The 23344-nt window shown below is 37.8% G+C and overlaps 1 protein-coding gene across 1 annotated transcript in view; it reads right to left on the bottom strand.

Moving 5' to 3' along the window:
* NELL2 (neural EGFL like 2) overlaps positions 1-23344 on the bottom strand; it is a 148290-nt gene that overhangs the window by 78621 nt on the left and 46325 nt on the right. The window contains exons 10-11 of the mRNA XM_040551661.1: positions 4129-4220; positions 1095-1197 (exon numbers count right to left, since the gene is read on the bottom strand). Of these exons, the coding sequence (XP_040407595.1) occupies positions 1095-1197; positions 4129-4220 (195 nt within the window). The remainder of the gene's footprint in view (positions 1-1094; positions 1198-4128; positions 4221-23344) is intronic.

Consider the following 23344-nt stretch of genomic DNA (forward strand, 5'->3'; position numbering starts at 1 on the left):
ATATCAGAGGCAGATGACTTCCCTTCTGTCTTTTCTGCTATGGATAAAGAGATTTGACTAATATATTATAATTTTACTAATTTTGTACTAATTTTACTTACATATTATAATTATAATCTATCATAACTACCATAATGCTGTTATCTAACAGGACATGGAGAAGCAAAAAGCTCTACACTTTTACTAGCATTAGAGGCTCTTCAGTACTCATTGATGACAGCAAAAGTGTGTGCGTCAAGAGCAACCTCTGGCCATGGTGATATATACTCTTTGCCCTTTTGTTGCCTTCCTCGTTGAAGCCTGAGTTAATGACAAAGCAATAGTCTTATCTGGTGATTTCCTGGCCTGGATTGGTTTGTATCAGACTTTGGCATTACATAACTAAGAACGTAAATCTGATCAAGGAAGTGGATGATGGTTTTTGTTTGTTTGTTTTCCTTAAGATTCTTAACACTCATGTGTCAGCTGTATAATGCTGCTGAATAATAGCATGCAGCAGCTTCCTGTTTAAAGAATAAAATCTATAGCTCATAAGGGGCTATACTAGCATGCTTCAGGCAGGATTGAAAATGTTCAGAAAGCACTAATCTGACATATATTAAAACATTCTAGCTCTCCTTGGCACTAGAAGCACAGAATTGTTTTCTCTACAACCCCAAACAGGTAAGCAATGCATGCCAGTCTCAGAACAATTGCACAGCACACACTGTTCTCCAAAACAGACAACTCAAAGCACCTCAGAAGGATGCTGGGGAACACAGACATTTTTTCAATCTCATTTTGTTTTTACAGTAGATTGGGTGAAGGATAAAAAGTCACTAATTACGCATATGGTTTCTTTGACTTTTCACCCACTTTTGGCTAGAATGGAACACAGAAGAGCCAGTAAACATCTTTCACAGGATTTAAAATATTAGACATTTTACAAATAATTTTCAGATGTCATGATGCAGACGTTATCCATTCAGCTTCACAAAATCTGCTGTGATTATAATGTGCAGGAGTGCCCTATTCAAAAAGATCACAAACAAATCATGTAATCTATAAGAACACAAAACTACACTGAGGTTATATATATCCTACTATTATCTTACCTTTACAGATTTTGCAGCAACTGTGAGACAAGGGGATCTGTTGAGATTCTGGGCAGTTTAAAGTCATACAACTGTCTTTTGGAATACGCTGCATTTTGTGGTCCTGTCAAATTGATGCAATCAGTTAATATCGTGGGAGAAGAAATAAAGACAAATGATAACTTTAGTTGAATTTTAGCATTAGAATGTACAAACAAAAAATGCGTATGCCAAATTCCAGGTACCTTCAAAAACTATTTGAAAGGACAGCACAGCACAATAAAAGCATCAGGAACTACCCTATGTGAAAACCTTTCCAAGCAAGCAGATATGTGGAAACAGACCTTAGCTGTCAAGCTACTTGCCTCAAAAGTTTCTCCTAAAACCATGCCTGCAAGAGTAACAATTATTTCTCAAAAACTGAGACTACAGATTCCAGAATCAAGGGTCCTCCTTGTGAATACTCTAAGGCAGCTTTCTATTTATCCAGCAAGTAAAACCAAACTTGAACATCTTTGATCTCAACAGTGTAGTAGTAACACAGAAGGAAACAGGCACTGATTCACTATTAGGAACAAAGCTCTTCCTGGTTAGATGTGGATCAGCATCTGGAAGTGTCCAATGACAGGATGGTATCTGAATCTCTTCAGGCATTAGTGCAGGTCACACACAGTCACTGTAGTATGACCACAGTGAAATGCCTACCTTGGCAATCAGGCTACCACAGAAATACCACCTTCAGGCTCCCTCAGACCCTAAATAATGTGTTTTGAAGTGCTCTGGTCCTCTCATGGCAAAGACAGAAATCACAGCAAACAACATGTTCCTCAGAGGCATCTGCCATAAAATCAGCAATCTGGTTAAAATATGAGCTCACTGAACTCAGGACCCAGTATTTCTACATGCAAGAAAAGTGCCTAAAATCATGCATATGCTATTATATGTATTATTATTACAGGTTTAGAATTTGATTTTATATCATCTTTGAACACAAAATACAAAGATGAAATCAAAATTGCCACCCAAATTTTACATTAAACATTCTTGGCACAGAACCTGAAAACACACTAAATCAAACCAGCCACTGATGCATACTGTACACCAGAACAAACAAAAAACAACAATCCTTCAAAATGAAGAAAATAACCTTTGATAGAAATAATATCAGAGTAGTCTGGATTACATTTTATTCTTTTACAGACTCTAATTTGGAAGATAATGTTTCTTTCACTTGTTTTGTAATATTTAAACAGAAAAGAGCATACCTATAGCAGACACAACTGTCATTTATAATGTTTAAAATTATGTGTAACTTGAAAGAAGAAATTTTCTGCGTTGCCTTGTTAACTTCACCATAAGTCTTCAAGAATGAAATCTGTGCTAGTGCCATTCCTATCAAGTCTCTCTTGAGTTGAGTTATTAATTATATCCCTTTAGGAGAACTCTGGTGGTATTAAAATAGGGCCAACCTATGAATTCCTGGCTGACTCACACAATTTACAGTATGAGGATTTTCTGCTCTGAAAAATCATTCACAAGGCTGCTCATCAGAAACAATATGTACTTCAGACCTTTGAAAAGGAGAATTTGAGTCAAAGTTGCTGCTTAATATTTCTACCAGGACAAGCAGGCACCACTTGCAAACAAGTATCATCAACAAAATGCAGACTAGTATGGGTAACAGAGGCATTTTTTTCACCGAGCACCTGCCAGCTGCAAGAAACGCAAGGCAACATCAGGTAAGTTTTGACAGCTGTGAGTTAATCACAGAATTAATGTCCCAGTTAGCTGCCATGTTGAAAATACAAGTACACAGGCCTGGAAACCATATAACTGAACCATCAGTTTCCAAAATTATTTTGGGCCATCTTCTCCTTTCCTTTTGCAATGGATTTCAAAGTACCTACTCAGGGAATTAAGTTCAAACAGATGAAAATCAACGAGAGAAAGATGAGGTCCACTAGTTTTACTTTGTAAAACACACTTTTTCACAACTGCATGAAAATGTTCTGAAATTTCCAGAAAGCAGTCCCATAAAGAGCTCAGAGCCCCCTCCCTCCAGGAGGCAAGCAGGGCACAAGAGGCTCCAGAGTGCCAAAGGAGGAGATTTTAAGCAGGCATGAGAGCAGAGCACTGGCTCTGAAGCCAATGCAAAACCTGCCATACATTTCTGACCTTCATAGCCGGAAAGGATCTCATACCAGTTACTGAGTCTAGCAGCCTGGATTTCCTGCAGTCCCGCAGAGTTTGTACAGTGTTAAGCATGGCTGTTAAATTCCCAAACCTGTGCTCTAGCTGCAGCTTCACAGAAGGAGATTTCCCCCTGTTCCTCTGCCCTGGAAATGCACCCTCAGTTTCTCAGGTCTGCCCCGGAGGTATTTCCACAGCACCCCTTCAGTCTGACAGGCAAACCGGGATCCACTGCAGCCATCTGGGTAACTCTCAATCTGCAGCCATGCCCTGGGGTACATTTTGCCCTTAAAGTGCATTTGTGGCCTGAAGAGCATCTCTGTTCATGCAGCAGGATGAGACCAGCAGTATCGGGCACGTTCTGCTTACAAATAAAACAACAACCCTTCCCAATTTCAAACACTAGAAAGATAACCAGACATCTGATGTGCCCCCCTCCTTTCCTTCTTTTTTATTCATCTTTTCCACTAAAAATTATTCTGGAGTCCAAATTATGATCTCATCATGTTTGTGCGTCACTTGTACCTGGGCTTACAAATATGAACAATAGCACTGCATGCATGTAAATAGAAACATAATGTAGCCTGGTGGGGTATGTTACTGATGATGCTGAGGATATGTAAGGAGGAAGGAACGCAGCTCAATTGTTAAGCTGTGTAATCAAGGCTGCAGCTATGCAAAGCAAATATATTTGCAAAATATTATGCAGAACTCAGTAAGACAAAACAAACACAGGATGCCTTAGATGCCTTTTCAGTTGCCATTTCCTAACGTAGACCTATCTCTATTTCAACAGCTTCATTCAGTGGGACTTTGATATTTCTAACATGCAAGATTTTTTTTTTTCCATCAACAATATTCTTACCTTGCACTCAAACAGAACACAGTCCCCTGAGCTTGAATACACAGTTTCTCTTTGTCCTTCGAAGTAGGTTCTGCCTTCAAATATGCACACCGCTTCAGGAGAAAAAAAAAAATACCACAATGATTTTCTAAAAAAGTATTAGTACTCTGTTCATAGAACTCACATACCGTTTTAGAGATAACTGCATTTTAAAATTTAAAAATTGAGTCAGCTGCAAGAATATTCTAAACCCACCTGCAGGAGTCTGGATATAACAGGGGAAAAAAATCAGAGGAGAAAAAGATGAAAGAACCACAAAAGTGTGTATAAATAGGTGAAGGATGGTGAAGTTGATGATGGAGTACTGATAGTAGCTGAGAGGGCAGAAGAGATGCATCTCAGGTCATGACAAGGAAGATGTGGCTGCCTGCCATGGCAGGAATGAAGCACAGAAACACAGTTGGGACCAGAAGCAATGCAGCAGGGGGAAGCCATGCTAAGCAGCCCTATGAAAAGCTCAGAGGTGAAAAGGAGAATAGAGATGTGAGAGCAGTGCGAGTGACATTAACAGATAACCAGTGTCTTGAAGAGGAATGTTGTGTAAGAAAGGACAATCACTGAAGCAACGTATTTACTATTTTTTATTGCAGCTTTTTGATGTATCCCCACCCCAGACAGGTCTTTCAAACTTAAGTATTTGTAACTTGATTATTCCAGCTATTTACCATTACTACTACTCTATATTAGTGTATTTTAATTTTATTGCACAGGAATAGACCTTCAATGATTTTTTTTTTTTTTTGGTAGAAGTAGGATCAAACCTCCAGTGGTCAAACCTACCCAGGCCAGTTTTTTGCTGTACCTGGCTACCTGCCACTCCTACACCCCAGCAACACTAGGATTTGCAGTAGCATGCTGACACAGCTCACATCACACTTCTCATCAAAGTTCCTATTTGGTATTTAAGGGTTGGCTAAATGCCCTCAAAGCAAACAACCTCCCTGTTTTTTTAAAAGGGTCTATTACTGCAGTTACTTTATGCAAACTGTAAAGGCTAAGTAATACAACTGCTAGGTATAGAAAATGCGATGTCTGTCTCTACTGCTTAGGACACAGTCAAGGCTCATCAGGTAAGCATACTCATGAAATAACAGGAGTAGGTTACTGCTTTAAAGTTCTGGATTACCTGTTTGAAGCCTAATTTGCTAACTGTTCATTTGGAGATGTAAGTTAATTGTACTACAATTCATTCACAGACTGATTTATCTATTCTGTTTAAAAAAATTTTAGACATTTTTAAAATCTCTGAAAGTACAAGAGTTTTTATTGCATAACCTACATTAATTACCATTACTGCTGTTAAGTTCTCCTTTATTTTATTTTATTACTCGCAGCTCCATGATTTTGCAAGTTTCTTATTACATTGTCAGCATGTAAAAAGCCAAGTCTTGGAACAGATACTGAAAAAGAAGTGATAGACATAGCGACAAAAAAAAAGTGTTTGCCTTTTTTTTTTTCCTTCCAAATTTCAAAATATTAGTTTTAATATCTTGTATAAAATAAAGTATCTTGTGTGAAATAAGCCTTTCAAGGATTAATATCACAGTAAGCTGAACACCCCAAATCTCATGAATGGCAGAGTTTGCAGTCAGATTTAATAAAGGTCCGTAATAAAGGGCTAACCGCATGAGAAGGTTTGCACAGCATCCACAAAGAGAGGTCACAAAGAGTTTAGAAAGCTCAATACAATGATACAATGCCTCTTTCCTCTACTAAGAAGGGGAGGAAAAAAAAAAAAAAAAAAACAACACTACTCAAGCTCCTCTAGAAGGAAGGAATACATGAAAAAAAAAAAATCCACATAAATCTTTACTGGGGACTAGCAGATCTTGAATCCAGACAGGAGAAAGCAATCATCCAGTCATATATATATTGACCTCCTATATATTACAGGCCATGACACTAAGCTGAAATACTCATATATTAAGCCCTTTCCCTTGCCCCACACTTTTCAGGCTTTCAAGAACAACTACATGTGACAAGAAAAAACCAAGTATTGCAATGCCTGAGGACCAGACAATGGCAATGGACTGATAACACATCCTTACATTTCCAACAGGCAGCCTATGCCTATTCGTAGTAAAGACAAAAGACATCAAGATCAGTCATTCTATCACGGAAGAAAACTCTCTCCTGAAGCCAGAATACTCTTAGCATATTAATGAGACCACCTAGGCATCTTTTTTTTAAAAAAATGAAGTATCCATACTACCTCAAATCACAGTCTACTGAATCCCATCACTTTATCAACAGGGCAAACCTCTGGTTCTTCAGAGAAACTTAGAAAATAAAGTACATAGAAAAACTGCCTGAACACGTCCAGCCTACTGTAACATCAGGAAGTCATTTCTTCATTCCACCAACAGCCCTCTGGAGCCTCCGAATGTGAAATTATCATAACATAGCAGTACACTATCACAAACACACGCTAAAAGCAAGAAAAATAACTATTTTCCATAAAGCCCTGAAAAACAAACAAAAAAAAAAGATGATGAACAGAGAGACTCACAAATTCTAGGGCTGTGAGAGATTGCTCTGCCCAGACAGACTCTCTTGAGTCTCATACACAAGTGGAAGAGTGTTTCTCAAAGGCTTGAAAGTCATTGCAGTGTGTATGTTTCAAGGCACATGTTTGTATGGGTCCCAGAAAGTCCAAGCAATGCTAATGTCCCCACACCCACTCCTTGGTATGCCACCATAACTCCTGACCACCAAGCAGCTAGAAAATTACACCTAATTAATTGAATTTCCTTAGACAAAACTTCCAACTATTGGAATTTGCTGTGGCTTTGTCAGCAAGGCTATAGATCTTCCAGGTATCAGCAACCTGCCTATACAAAGTGACCAAACTATGTTTAAGATGAGGAAAAAATCAACATCTTCTTATGGACTGCTACTCTCTAAGACTACAGTCAAAAGGGACATTTCTTCTTGAAGTCATCAAAATCAACTTTACTTCAATTATTTATTTCCTACTTGTGTTCTGTAAAACCTGAAGGATTCCACCACCATTAGACAGTTCCAGCCATTAAGAATCTGAAAGAACAAGGTCAAATCCAGAAGCTCTTATTCAGAGCACTAGCACTTATTTCTTCTCTTTTCACATGTGCTAATCTAGATGAAATAAGCTGACAAAAAACACATGGACACTTCTTCTACACCAGCACTGGCTCAATGTTTAACACGACAAATACCAGTGGTTTTAGTGATGGTCTAAGTTTGCCAGTGCACACTGTCTTGTCTTCTCCAAACCCCCCATAAATGCTTCTCTTTCCCAGTCCTCTTTTCTTCTGCTGGCCACAGAGGAGACATCCTGACAGATAGCAAAGAGCAGATTTTTGTCAAGCTACTTGAACATTTCTAGGAACTTTATATTAAGGTTGTCAACAGAGCACACTTGGAAAGATTTCTAGTAAAATAAAGGTACTAATCTTCTTATCCCCTGCTTTTCTGCTAAGAGAGCAGGACCTATATCCAGAACACCTTTCTTTTCCAGCCTCCTGCCAGCAATTGACACAGCCAGTATACATCCCACGATGCTGGCGCTCCACATCTTTATTTTCCTTCAAAAATAAAGATATTTCAACAACATGAACATCTGGACTAGAACAGTGTAATTGGAAAGTCCAGTGAAGATTTAATTTCTGCTTGGCTAGATGCTTCCCAAGATACTGTGATTAGTTTGTGATTGGTATCTCTCTGGGGAAACATAACGTGTTTCTTCTTCCTAATTCCTTTCATCCAACAGATTGAGTCACAGTCAAGAAATTACCTGATGATTAGTTGTTTCATAACTTGATAGTTATTGCCTGTGTAGGATTTCTCTACAGTCGGATCACATAAACCATTTCCTCCTGCCATCAAACTTCCATATCCCCCTAAAACAACCTCCTAAAACGTACCTAAAACAATGTATATTATTCAAAGCTTAATTTTCTAAGAAGGTGAAACAGGAAGTCCACAAAACCTGCTAGGAAGTTTGACTACTCTTGATCTACTGGTATACATAAGGTGATGAAATATTACAACAGTAGATATCAGTACAGGCTCTAAAAAAATATTAGGAAGGTCTGCTTATATATCCATGACTAATTTGTGCAGATGTAGTAATAATAATACAACTATTCCCTGTAGTATCATTTAACAGACTGTGCTAACACAGCATCTTCTTCATATTCATCCAGCAAAAGGAATCTTTCAGGAGTCCAGTGGCTGTTGTGTTCACTCTGTGAATTACCAGCACTCCGTCAAGCCACCACTTCTCTTTCACCATCCTTTTTTCTTCCCATCGGCCTCCAAATGAGACTTTCCCTCTGCATTTATGTGTCCTTAAAAAGTCTACACAAAATCCACAACCCAGCTAATTCTCACCTTCTGTTGACTGATTTCACAGCTTGGAATTTGTACATTTTCTCACTTACGTGTGTATCACCTTTGATATCTAGATTGTTCATGCCTTCCTCTGAGGAATGCCTGTACAGTTCCCTGTGCTCATCTGATTTTGATTCAGACTTATCACCAAGTAAAGCAGAAGGTTTAGAACATCGATGAACTCCTCAAACTACTTTATTTTCTTGTATTCATAACTGTCTATCGAGTAGCAGATATGACTTGAAGTTTGGTGAAATGTGTCAGTAGTTATGAATGTACACCTTAAGTCTGGTAACAAATTCTATGTTTCTGCAACTTTGTTCACATAGGTTGGTTTGTGAAACAAACAAACAAACAAAACAATAGCATATAAATAAAATCTCATTCATTTAATTATTTTCCAGCATCCTCCTTGGAATCTCCTTGATTACATTCTCCACTGTTCAGAGATCAAGGCTGAGACATTGTTTTAGTACCATTAATCCTACTTTGCAAACCTCTGTGTGGTTTTATCCTTAGAAATGCACATAGAGATAATGGTCACCTGCCACAATTTTCTCTCTCTCAACTACCGTGCCATTATGAGGCATGTTCTCACCCCTTTCTCATTTATTTTTGCAGGGATTCAGGTGTTACTTTTTGTTGTTGTTGTTGTTGTTGTTTATTTCCTGGAAAGCACAAGTTCCTCTGCAACTGCAGTCAGTGATATGACTTGTTTCATTTCATGCCATCCCCCTCAACAATTCAAAGTGATTCTAAATTTCAAGCTGGAGAAAATATTGCCTTTTCTTTTTTTTTTAATCAATCACTGTTGAAAAGATACATGTATATCCTTCAGCTTCCTCCTAAAAAAAAAAATATAATCTGATTTGAAATTTCCTAATTATAAAAAATTGATTACTATCCGTATCTTATTTCTTGTTAGCCAGAAACACTGAATGCCTCTATTGCATTGAGAACAAAAAGAAAAGCAATAGGGAAGATGCTTTACTTACTACTAATACTGTAAGTGCATTGGGTACTATAAGCAACACTCTTCAATTTTGGGCTGTGGGATCAAAATACTTGGAAATGTATGTTATAATCACACATTCAGAGAGACCAGCTGCAGTGTCCTCATATTTACTGACCCTAGGTTTGCTTTCCTCTTTCCTCTACTCAGCATCCACAATGCTATTAGCATTTTAACAAATAATCATTAAGATAAAATTAGATACTCTGTTCACATCTGCAGGGAAAAAAATTTACTCATTTAGACTATTTTAGAGAATGTATCTATACACAGGTAATCTGGACACTGTGTTTGATGTCAGCTTCTCTCAATAAAGGCATTATTGCTACCGATACAGCAACTTTAACTTGGTTAAATATGGCAGCCAAAATATTTATACTGACAGACATCCACAACTTTGGCTTTAGAGCAATGAACCATATTCTGTTTGTTAAACAGAACTGGAATATTTTGGACTCTAAATATAGGATTTTGAAAACTTGGACATGATTAATGCAATCATAATGTCCATCCGTTTGCCAAATTAACTGTGTTGGCCACCCGGTACTCAAAACAACTTTCTCAGCAAAATGTCAAGCAATAAAATCAAATGCCAAGACAAAAGTGCTAGAGGGTGTCAAGAGACAAAAAGCAATTAAAGTTCCTATTAATTATATTATATGACTATTGTATTACAATTACATTAAAGGTTTATAAATAGCACAACAGTCTGCAAGACCAAAAGAATTCCAATGCAAACACTGCATGCCCACTTAATCCTCTTTAAAGTGGGATTAGACATCTTTTGATGGACTCCTTTTGTCAGCTGTTCTTAAAAGTAGTTACATAATTGTGTCTTAGTTAAAGGTTCAAGTAGATATTGCATCAAGTCCTGACAGTGACTAATGACGGGGAAGTTTCTGCTTTGGTTCCACCTTCTCTCAGTGGGTATTGCTAGAGGCTAACTATAAAAGGTGCTTTTCTGAAGAACTGTGCTTGTAGAAAAACGGTGCAGTGCAGAAAAATAAGCATACACCTCCCTAAAACACCCTCTACTTCATCGCATGCTTAAACTCACAAGTACAACCATCAGAAAGCCTCAAGTCACAGGGATCCATATGTAAGATAAAGTCTGGTGAATTGATTACGACTATGTTGAGAATTTCTGAAAACAGTAAGGATCTGCTGAGGGCCTCCATATGTTCTAGTCACTGTTATAAATCTATGAGAGGTAAATAGTTGCCACCATCAGCATTAATTTAACATTATAAAAAGCAGGTTGTGTTCTCCATTTCCATGTTTTAAGTTCAGCCCACCAATGAACATGAGGAGGGCAGCTACTCCTGCAACAGTGCTTATATGGGGCAACTGTTACCTGGTTTCACAGGGAATTCAAACAGAGGGGAAGAGGGAGGAATTAAGCATGCTATTCATTGGGATGCTACCCACATTTTTTTCCCAGATTTACCATGGAAAAGTAGAGTGTGCCAATGATATGTAATTCTTTAAGTATCTTTGCTGGGGTGATGGCCTTAAGGCCACAGATGATGTTAGCATACACAGTAAAAGGCAAGTTTCTCTGAATGGCAACACTCTCAGAGATTTTACAATTTGTTTCATTTAAAAGCACTTAAAGAAAAAAAAAAAAAAGCCTATGAAAACATTTTGGTAAACATCAGTAAACATCTTGGTAAACATCAGTTTACCAAGAAATTGTAAATCTTGTGAGGTTTGGACCAGATGAACTCCAAAAGACCCTTCCAACCTAAACCATTCTGTGATTCTGGGAAAAGAACTTTAAGTGACATTTCCATGCACTCAAGCCATTGAGGTTACAAAGAACTTCTGCTTCAAAAATGTACAGTTACTTCCAAAGATTTTTTGTTTTTGTTTTGGATCAAAAGCTTGCCCCAACATTATTCAATCACCCACAGACTACACCCATATCTGAATGACTACCAGAAACACTACAGATGCCCCCATTCGCAGCCAGACTCTCCTTTGCCCAGACAACTTCTGCAGACACTTCACCCATACAATTCTGCACCCTGAATTTGCTGCACATGTCTCTGTGGACAAGGCACAACATCCCATGACCTGACTTCATCTAGTTCCATTAGCTTTGCCTATTTTACTATGTTTACTTTCCTCCCAAATCCAAGCACTTTCACTTCCCCTCCAAATGGCAGTCCTTTGTTAAGTTGGATATTACAGTAAGAGACAAGCATGCCTTATCTGCACAATTGCACAGGCCAGTCTAATGTGTTTAGAAGTTCCCAGGAGTGAATTAGTGCACAGATGGAGTACCATATCTATATCTGTTGTTAGATCTCAGTTCTTTCAAAGCACCTGTATAGAAGGAACTAGGACCATGAAGGAACTGAGCAGAATTTCACACTTCCACCTCCTCCTTTACCTATTTTCATTCCTGCATAAGGAACCTGCCCATCCTCCCAGACCTCTTCTGAGACCCATCATCCTTCCTCCCTCACTTGAGCTGAAATTACAGGATTAGTTGGCATAATCACAAACACCCCAGAGAACTCTGCTTAATGTTCCTAATCTAAGTCCTTAGCAGTAGTTTGGCAAAAGGTTTTTAAAAAAGATAGCAGGGTAAACACATTTTTGGAAATCTTGATTAAATTTATTTATGCAAATCAGCTTTCCAAATCTGTTATATACTCTCTATCAACATTCATTATCAAATAGCATTTAATCAAAAACTAATCTAAAAAAAATCAGGTGCTACCAATAGAGTTGGAAATCTTCAAAACATAATTTTAAATGTAAACCTATGTACACCTAGGGGCACCTCATGCCTCTGCTTCTGAAGGCTGCTAGAAGTTACTATTACCCATTGTGCATTCCCAAACAATAGGGTACTTCACGTCAAAAGTCAGTTCATGACTTGAAATATTTAAAAATGTAAAAGCAGCTGGAGCAGATGCTCACAGATTCTGCTGTGTCATAGCTAATTTCTCCACAGTGCAGCTGTTGATGCTCTGACCCAGTTACTGGAAAACAGTAAACTGGTGTTCACAGAAACTGGTAATGTTACTATTCCTTTTTAGTTTAGAAGTTCATCAATGAAAGCCTCAGAGTGGCTGATTCCACCAACTGAAAGGGGAAAGGAAAAAAAAACCATATGTATATTAACACTCCTATTGCCTCAGGCGGACCTTTCCAGACATTAGACTCAGAATTTACATGCTTGTGCAACCACCTATTTTTGTCTATATGGGGCAACAGAGCATGTCAGCTTCTAGGAGAGCCGCTATACTTCCATCTCAATGACAAGTCAGCCAACTCATGTTGTTATGTTTTTTCCTTTTTCTTTGTCTACCACTACCTTTCTATGGAAAGTAAGAGTCAAAAAGAACAGTTTAAGAAAATATTTCATTTTTAATTGTAGTCTATTATCATCAAATCTGCAAAAGGTTCTGCAGATTCAATGGCACAGAAGATAAATAGGTGAATCTTTAAATGAATAAGTTCATCGTTTTCATTACCAAGAATCTCAGAAATAACTGGAATTGGTCAAATAACATTAAGAGAACATACTTTATGAACTTTATGGATTTTTTTCTCAGTATTTTTCATTTTTTCACATTCTTGAAAACCCGAGAGAAAAATATCTGTTTCTATTGAACAATTCTTGAATTTTTTATCAACAGATTATTAGCAAAGACCTTATTTTTATTAGCTGCAGAGATCTAGTTCAGATATTTAGTTGAATTAAACAGGAACAGTGGAATTATGATGATCAAACTTGACAGATAAGAAACTTGGGGTGGTACCCTAGCAAAAATAAGTGCCGTCTTTCCTATGGAACAATACAGTTTTGTCAAAGGGAACTTTATCAGGACTTAGAAAATGAATTTACCTTCACATGCCACTGCCTGTGATCACATCAGCTCAATATATGGGGAATACTTCAGTATTTCATGGAAAATGTGAAGAGCATATAATAATGTTGGTAATGTATTTTCAAGATACAAGATAACCTTATTACAATATTGAATTATATCAAGAAGTCAAATTAGCATCTCCATTCTCTTCCCTCTAAGTTTTAATTGTTCTAGTAGCTAAACCAATGGGAACAAATATCTTGAGAGGGAAAATTAACAAACAAACAATTTTGCCTTCATATCTTGAACCAGTAACTCAGTATGTGCATTTCCTGCAGGACATAATCCCATATATGAAAACAAGACATTGCCCATAGTCACAAGAGCTCCATGTCAGAGCTCATGAATGTCTAACGAGAAAGACACAGACACACCTGAGAGAGAAGTCTGACAGGAGAATGAGTAATTTCTTCTATTTTTCCACTGTTTTTCCCACATCTGTGCTTCAATATCTAGTGTTTCATCTCTTTTTTTAAACTTCAGTTTTCAAATTCTGCCAAACAGTGGATTGTCTTTTGTGTGTACAGTAGCTAGACTAATGGCTCATCATACAGAAGGGTTTTAAAGCTACTTTAATACAAATAATCAATGCAATCTCAGTACAATATCAAGTACAACTACTTAAATAAACTTGCTTACTGCATCTACTTACAAGTAGATAGTCTGCTAAGAACTGCCCTCTAAAAGGCCAAATCCAGTTTGTTTTGCAACATGACCTTCAAGCTTCTGACAAAAAAAAAAAAAAAAAAAAAAAGCAAGCTGTCATCCTCCAAGGGAGAGAGCGTCTTGTGTTCCACAAAATATTTTATTTCAGTGACTTCCTTAAGATTGTATTTAACAGAACTTAAGATTTGTCCACATATGTTTAAAAGCAGTTAGACTTCAAAACATGGAATTTTATTGGAAAGAATGAAGGACAGGACTCTTACTGTTTATGATCAGTTGTCAGCAAGAAGGAAGGAATGATTGGGACTTGTTTTAAACAGCAGCTGGTAAATATACTGATAAATAGGTTTCCAGATGATGAAAGAGTGTTGCAAGGCACATACAGACTAGTTTTCAGAGAACAACAGAAGCCAAGATAAGGATTTTTAATTTGTTTGTTCACACTGTAAGAAATCAACCTGTTCCTTACATTGAGTTTTCATGGAGTTCAAGATGTCACAATGGAAATAGGAGCGAAGATGCAAATGTGTGAAATGGGTGAATTGGAAAGATGGTTGAATTGATGCATGAAAACGAGGACATGATTCTTTTATTTATTTCTATGTCTATTTTAAATTTCTATTTTTAAAATGTACTTATTTATTTCCACATTTCTTCAGAGCAACTCTGCAACAATAAAATGCAAAACGAGTATGTGGTTATATGTGCTTGTGCCGTACCACCAACTCTATACACACAAAGCTGCAAAAGATTTGAAAAAGATTTAAGTACTTTGAAGTAATATTCTACTACTGTTAAACAGCATCTTTGAGAACTTTGCAACATCCATTTGCATGACTGTTACCTTTTCTATCCTCTACTCACATGTGATTTCTCATTTTGGAGCCTTGAGGACCTACTAAGCTTCCGGATATAGTAAGATGGAAACATCTACAAAACAAACACCCTTTTCTCAAGACTTCAAAATTGACCTAGAGAGGACACTGCATTTTAGTGAATGTGAATATAAACTAATGAGACAGTGTAAGGAAATGGTACGTGAATTTTTAGCTCTTTGTTAAAGTACTGATAAAGGAGAATTATGCCAGTTTATCCTTTCTACCTCCAAAGTATTTGAAGAATTCACCTACTAGAAGTAAAAGGTGTGTGCCCATTTCCCAGAAAAGTTCAGAACACCGTCTTCCTTGCTTTCAGGATAGCAAAAAATGAATGTGATAATTGAAACCAAGTGTTTTCTGCCCCAATTTACTACATCAACCAATTACGTCACTTTACCATTCTAACACAACTGGACATCAGAAATGAGCAAGATAAAAATGCTGCTCTCTACCATGATACCTTATGACAATTCAAAACTGCTTCACACAGAAAGATTTAGGCTGGTCAACTACCTTCCTAAATAAATGGGAAGAGCTTTCATTTTGATGGAAATATACTACCAAGAAAATAGTAAAAACACTCTCTATATTAGCAAGAACAGTGATACAAAACATGCCAACTACTGTAGATACAGCCCTGGGCCCAGTGAAGAAAGCAAATTGCAGAAATTCTTCTAAAAAAGAGGATTGCAAAGACTGTTTTGAAAGGAACAGATGAGGAGAGCATGAGAAAGGACAGTTACACCATAGATTTCAATTTTGAAGTTGTGTCTAACATGAGCAAAAGTTGCCATTATTTGAAGCAGAAAATATTTTATGAGCTGACAAATGTAAAAACAGTGATCAATAACAGCCTGGAGGTCTCTACACCACAATTCAGATATCTGCAAGTGATGGCTAAGAAAGGTAAACCAAACAATAGAAGGATAAATTCACTACACGTTTCCACTGAAAGATGTTCAGATTTCTACAGTCAGAAAGACTGAAAACCACTGGTTTGAATTGTTATCTTTATAAAGAGAAAAATAAAGGGTAACAGTATATATCATTTTATATTAACCTCACTGAATCAATGTCATTCATATTTTACTATCCCTTCCTTAGACTACCAGGAAATCAAAATCACATTATTGAGGGCTTTGTGGTGGTTTTTATTTTCCAAATTTTATTTATTGATTTTCAGCCTCCACAACCTTCCCATTTTCTTAATTTCACGTGACCGAAGCACTGTCAGAAAACTGTACATGCTCCTTCTTTTACACTCCCATGGCTCCTAGCAGTTTCTTCTCTAGGCCAAATTTTCACCTAGATGCCCCTTGACAATATGGCAAACTTGTTATTAATACGAGCATGCCCAGAGCAAACTGGTCTTTGCAAAAATGCACATCTCAACAAGTCCTAAATCTTTTTTTAATTTGTTTGTTTGAGGGGGAGGAGGAGTCTGCTCTAGCCGACTCCATGAAGTGCTCTCTGACTCCCACTTGCTACTTTTCTGTGACTTCTTCCTAAATTTGCAGTTTGGAGGTTTTTGACTAAAGCCAAATTCTGCCAAATTCAGAAAACACACCCATTAAAGATCATTGTTACTAGTACTACAGACATTTGTACAGCAAAAGTTCCAGCCAGAACCCAGAACATCAGCTACAAGCTTCTGATTTGGCAATGGGCTCCTGATTATGGGACATATATGAATATACGCATCTGATGATGCAATGACGTTAGCTTACTACTGTTAAGAACAAACATACTGAAATCAATGTATAGCCACATGAACACCCACGTAACTTAGGTGATTTTTTTAATTATAAATAGAACCAGATTTTGTGTTTGTTTATTTTATAACAACTGACTAAGCAAATTCTGGTGAAATCAGCATTATTGAAGTTGGGTAGTGACATATTATAAGACTGGAACATCTGTCCACTTCCAGCTGTCTGAAAACCAAAATATTCATATCTAACATATGTTAATGTATTATTTGCACTGGAAATAAAATAAAGTAACAATACACTGAAGGGTTTTTATATTTTGTGATTTCCCTGGTAAGAATATAATAAAAAAGAAATGGAAAAGAATAGATTCCTTTCCCTGATAGCCAAGACAAAATGGGTTGTAAGCAGAGTAGGAGAAAGCAGAAGATGGTCTACAGCAAAATTTCCAATGCAAAAAAATATTACTAATTCTTTACTGATAAAATTACCAATATTATGTTTCCAATTTCTCCTTTAGTATAGATTGCTATAGATGCAATGTAATGTATTTTAATGTATAAGGATTTTTTTAAACACTTTATAATTCCTTCCTCATGCACACAGTAGGACCAAAACAGTTACGTTACCATTAACTGGAATTCTCCTCATATATTGATCCCTTGCCTCCAGAGCTATAGTCTTCCAGTTGAGTTTCACAACGCACGGGGTCCAGAATAATTAAAAAGCAACCAGCCTAGGAGGGAGCTGCACTTTGGTGCACTAAAAGTCTGACTGAGGCACAATGCACTGAATCCCCTAATTCTCCTCAGCTAGCACAGAACAATGCAACTCAAAGGACATAGGGAAGGAGGAAAGGAAATGTCGACATAAAATACTTTGAGAAGTCCAACTACTGCAATCTGTATTTTAATTTACACAGTACAATGAATACACTGGGAGTGAGCTTCCTTTTCAGAAGCGAACTGCAAGTGAAAAAAAAAAAAAAAGAAGAAAGAGAGTTTCCCTTCTGATGTAGGCATATTGTCCAGCTTACAAGCTCTGCCCAAAAAGCTCATAACAATTATAGCATTGGAAATTTAGCTGATGTAAACCAAAGATATTGCTATGATATATGTGTAGTTCGAAAATTACTGTAGCTTAACCATGAAAGATATAGCAGAGACTGAGCAGCTAGAGTCAAGGGTCCTGTCACACCATTAGAGACTGGTCTTGCCTACCAAAGCCAAGTGGAGTGTTTCCATTTTCTTCAGCTGGCTTTAGGTTCAGCACTAGAAAAGCACCCAAAACATTTTTGTAGTGTTGAACTTCCTGAGATGTTAAACTTCCTGGAGAAGAGAAGGCTCTGGGGATATCTTCTCAGTGTGTGTAAATGCTTGATGGGAAGGAATGAAGAAGAAGGAGTCAGACTCAGCAGTGCCCATTGACAGGACAGGAGGCAATGGGAACAAAGTAAAACACATTAAATCTCACCTGAACAGAAGAAAATACCTTTTTTTTAATTTTTTTTTTTTTTTTAATTACTGTGAGGGTGAATGAGCACTGACACAGGTTTTCTGGAGAGGTTGTGGGGTCTATCTCTGGATGTACTCAAACCCAACTGAACATGGCCCTGGTTATCCTGCTCTAGGGCAACCTGGCTTGAGGAGGGGAGATGGACCAGGTGATCTCAGAAGATCCCTTCCAACCTCTACCACTCTGTGAGGTTCTGAGCTTTATAGCTCTGATAGTATGCTGGATTCACAGATGATACATTCACCAATTATGCTCTTCCATAATACCTTTGTAAATCTAAAATAGCTCCACTGATTTTATTGACCTACATGAGTGCAAGGATACATTTTTTCCCCTCAAAAATAGTTTGTGCTTTTTCTAAATAAATAATAATAATACCTTTCTTTTTCAGACATGGAGTTGCTAAAGTAATAGAATGGTAAACAAGCAGTAAAGTACACTGTGGTTCATCTCTGTAGTACAAGCTTCTATATGATGCTTTTTATCTGTCATTATAATGTGATACTATCTTTGTATGTATTCAAAGACCTGAGGGGAAAAAAAAAAAAAAAGTTGCTGGAAATCATTTCAGCATAGAAAATACAGAAAACAGAGGCTGAAGAGACACTATTCCACTACAGTGTTAAATAACACTCAGACATTCTACATGCTGACTACAAGAGGTTATAATAAATGCCATGGTTCTAGGAAATAATCCAGTGCCAGCCATCTTCCAGACATCTTTTAGTAGTGTTCTGAAAGTAGTCTAATTTATTTGATTTTTCACATATTAAAAAAAAAAAAAAAACCATCATCTTGGAATAACAGAATTTCTGCGCTACTTGTATTTGTATCTTTAAAAAGCCACACAAATATTTATCATCAAAGAGCAACTAATCCTTTGCATTAGCGAGAATTTCTTCACCTTTATATTTTAAAACACGCATTTTAAAAAAAATGGTAAATGAATAACCATTGCTTCACTGCTGAAGAAAAGGACTTCAGCCTACACAGGCTGTTTTGCATGAACTAAGAAAGCTCCTTCTTGTTTCCTCCTCTATAAATGCCTGTTCTGTCCCCCTGAGGTCCCCTGCTCCCCTGCAGCACTGACACACTTGCCTTGCCCCAGCTGGCCTGCTGGAGCTGGGCTTTGTTTTCCAGACTACCCTTTCCTCTGATTTCCTGCAAGGATGAGATGACCTGTTCAATAGGCATAGAAGTAATTCAGCACACGAGTGCACACTAATCATGTCATTCAACCACATTGAGCCCCAGCCTCTTCTCCGTGCCACATTAAATGCTAGAGGATCTCCTCTGGCACGTGGGAGGCAGAGTCTGAGACTGGTATGCTGAGCTGCCACTGGCAGCTAAAGCAAGGTGGTGCCACTCCTTCAACCCTGAAAAAAGGAGCCAATTTTGTGAAAAGATTAAACTTAGTAAGCAGCACAGCTAAGTATTAAGTACATAATACTTCAATCCACCTGAACAAATATTAATGAATTTGCAAAGAAGCTTAATCAACATCCCTTAATTTTCTAGGTACAAATTTTGTGCCATTGCTGATGGTCAATTGCTCTGCATATGAGAGCCAGCTGGAATTTTACAGTTCCTTCTCTGTGTTAGTAGGCCAGGCATGCTAGAGCTTGCAAAAGAGCGTATAGATTTGCAGAGAAAAATCAAAGCGCCATGAAGAGAAAAAGGGGAAATCCCCTTAATTGTGACTATAAAATTAAATGTTTCTGTAAGCTAGCAAAAGAGATCAGTGCATCAGAAACCCATTCATTTTATAAAAACTAACATTTGCATATTTGTATTTTAATCATTTTATTCAAAACCCCTTTCTGAGTCACAATAACCTCCTTATATGTGCTCTCTCCATGCTTACTAGCAACAGAAGTGGCAGCTGATCCGATACAGTTCTATGCTTCTTACATCTGCTTAAAATACTTGTGCTAGAGTGCAGATTTTGCTACGATGCACCAAAAAACATAAAACGTCCAGTTTCAGAAAAAAACAAGCACATGGAAAATCACAGCCTGTAGATTTAATATAATGGCTTAGACTTTAGCCCCCATTAAAACCTGTTGCGATAGATTTAAATAGCTTGGGATTAGATCTATAAGTGTCTGCAATGTCCTGAGAAGGACGGTGATAAGAATAGACCTATTTTCTTCCTGGAGATCAGTCTTCGGTGATGGGAATTATTACTGTGCCAGACAGTGGTACAAAGATCACTTCTGGGCTTAAGAAGAAGAAAGTCAGCTAGTTTGCTAAAAATACACTGACTTCATTAAAAAAATACTTATATAACAGTTATTGGAAGTGATGCCTTAGTGTTAATACACTAACTAATAAGAAAGTTACCATACAAAGATTTGCTGACCAAGTACCAATTGTCTCAGCTACTAAGACATTGTCAGTCCTTCCACGATTCACTTAAAATAAATGAACTTGTCCTTGTACATTTTAAGCCAAGTCCATGGGCTAAAGCAATACTTCATAGAGTCAGTAGAGGAGCTTAATTTCTCCCTGTTTTGTGTCAGCGCCTATCACCACACAATGCATTTTTCTCTGCAGAGGAAAAAAAGAATATAATCATCTCTTGCACATACCTTCTCAGATAGGCTTAAAATTGCACTTGGAATAGAAAAGAAAGTGGCCTCTGCTTTCCAACTCCAAACAATTCTCCATAGGAAGCTCCCATTGATCTAAGAGGCATGCTTTGGTAGCTTGACCAAATTCTGTGTTGAATAGCTTGTCTGTAGCTGAAACATACACCCAGCACATTGGCCAATTCATGTGCCTGGGAAGGTTGTAGCTGCTTTTAGTCCATTAAGGACAACAGAAAATAATGTGATAACTCACTTGTGCTGTCATTCCTATTGGTACCAGCATTGACCTTCACGCAGGACAAAACAAAACAAGTTGTCTGAGTGTTCTCAAGCAAAGATATGCGGTTTGGTCAGAAGGTACATGTCTGGTTTTATTATGTTTTAGCATATAAGAAGAATCAAAGTCAAAGCTATAATTATTTTTCTACCACATTCCATAATACCTGTTCTTCCCTGAACTAAGTATTTAAGAAAAAAAATAAAAATGCGGTCAGTTGTGCTGAAATTCTTGAAGTGTTGAAAATGTCATCAAACAAGGCACAACATCACTGCACTGCCCAATTGTTAAATGCTGAGCTGGGATGAAATTCATTTGCTAGTGCTTGGCAGTGTGACTGGCTCTCACCAGTCTCTTAGCTTAACTGCTAGATGTCAGCACCAGGTTTAAAAATTCAGCACTTTCCATTCCTATGTGACACAGCTGATACTCATTGAAGTAACTGATGGAAAGATTAATCTCACAGTTCCAGCTACCTGCAAGTTTGGTATCTAATCTATTTGCCTGGCCTCCCTATGTATAAGGCCTCCTGTGGGAAGAAACATGCACCTCCACAAGGCAATTCATCTCATCTACTCCAGCCACCTCTGAGCACCAAGCACCCTCCAGATGTGCCAGTCCCTTTCACTGGCTATTGAGAGAGCCTAACTGATGATGATGCCCATAGTAGTAAATGAAACATGAGAGGTAAATGAAACAGTAAGTGCCAACAGGCTCAAACACTGGTGCGTAGTCCTCCACACAGTTCAAGTGTTAGCACAACTCGTGGCAGCCCCTTGGTCTGTACCAGCCAGCAATCTTTGATGCAATGCCAGGCATGGTTTGAGGGACAGGACTGATCAGGAATCATTCCCAGTCAGCCATCTGGAGGCAGACACTGTTTCAGGGGAAGGGTAAGAGAGTTTGACCATGTATTTGCGAGCCACAAGTGGCACCTAGCCCCAGGGCCACAGGACTGTGCCCTGTTTCATGTAGTAACATATGTAAAGCCACCTCAGACTACAATCCCAAATTCTATGTGTCTAAAGCCATGCTGAATGAATCCATTCTGAATTACTCAAAACAAAACAAAAAAGCTGTGAAGCCTGCTTGCTCATCACTGTGAATGTCTTAAGCACTGTGTATTTTTACTCTTTATGCCAGCTGTCATTACATCAAACCCCACTCTTTTAATTTTTTCTGGCTTTATTATCACATCAGCAGAAGAAAGAAAGAAGGATGGAGAGAACTCAGCCCTGAGACGCACCACTAAGGCTGCCACAGCTACCACTGCCTGGACAGTTTTACCCTTCCAAGAGGCTGGCAGAAACAGTCCATCATCTGGTGTGAGGTACCACAAATAGCAGGAAGAAATAGCCATACATGTTGCATCTCACAAAAAATACTAAAACTCAGTGAAAGACATGGGTATGGGCCTCAAATTTTCTCAGCATTTATGACTGATTGTCCAATAGTAAGGACAGTGGCTCATTGAACAAGAAAACCTAATTAGCTGCTCTCCCAGTTATAAGCCATCTGTGTTTGGTCAGATGTCATCACCTAGACAGATGCTACATCCCCTGATACTGTTCTAAGAATTGAGAACAAGAGAACAAAAAAGTTATTTTCAGAAACTACCTAAACGGAGGAACTCAACTTTGAACCACTGAGCAAGAGTTGTGGTCACTGAGCACACTGACCACGATCAGCTCAGACCTTGATCTGAAGACACCAAAAGGGCAGGATATAGCTGGAACACCTCTAACTCAGTGAGTACTTAACATTTCCACCAAACTGGCCTGGAGAATAAATGAGGGTCCTACAGCCACCACTGCATCTAACTTAAACTCTTCACACTTTCAATGGAATTTAGCTATCTTGTCAATGGGACTCCAGTCTACACCATCAGTCCTTTGGTTCCCAGGAATTGTCCACTTAAAATATTGTGGGGTTTTGATTTCTTTTTGTTTGTTTATTTGTCAATTAGTTTGTTTTGGTTTTGGTTGTTTGTGTGTGTGTTTTTTTAAGGTGCTTTAAATAAACTAGGTGAAAATAGTTTTGAAATAGATGAAAATAGACAAAATAGACAAGTTTTCAAAATAAGTTTGTAATTCTTTTTGTAGCTTGTCAAGAGTTATATGTGGCGTGTTCATTATCAATTATGTACTGGCATCAGATTAACAGCACTGGAAGCTAAAAAGCTTTGATAACATTAAGAACATCAAAAAGGTGATACCAGAGTAAACTTCACAGTGTGCTGTACCAGAGCTGTACCTTAACTGCAAGCAGGTG

This window comes from Cygnus olor, chromosome 1 (assembly GCF_009769625.2).
Source record: "Cygnus olor isolate bCygOlo1 chromosome 1, bCygOlo1.pri.v2, whole genome shotgun sequence".
Taxonomy (NCBI): Eukaryota; Metazoa; Chordata; class Aves; order Anseriformes; family Anatidae; genus Cygnus; species Cygnus olor.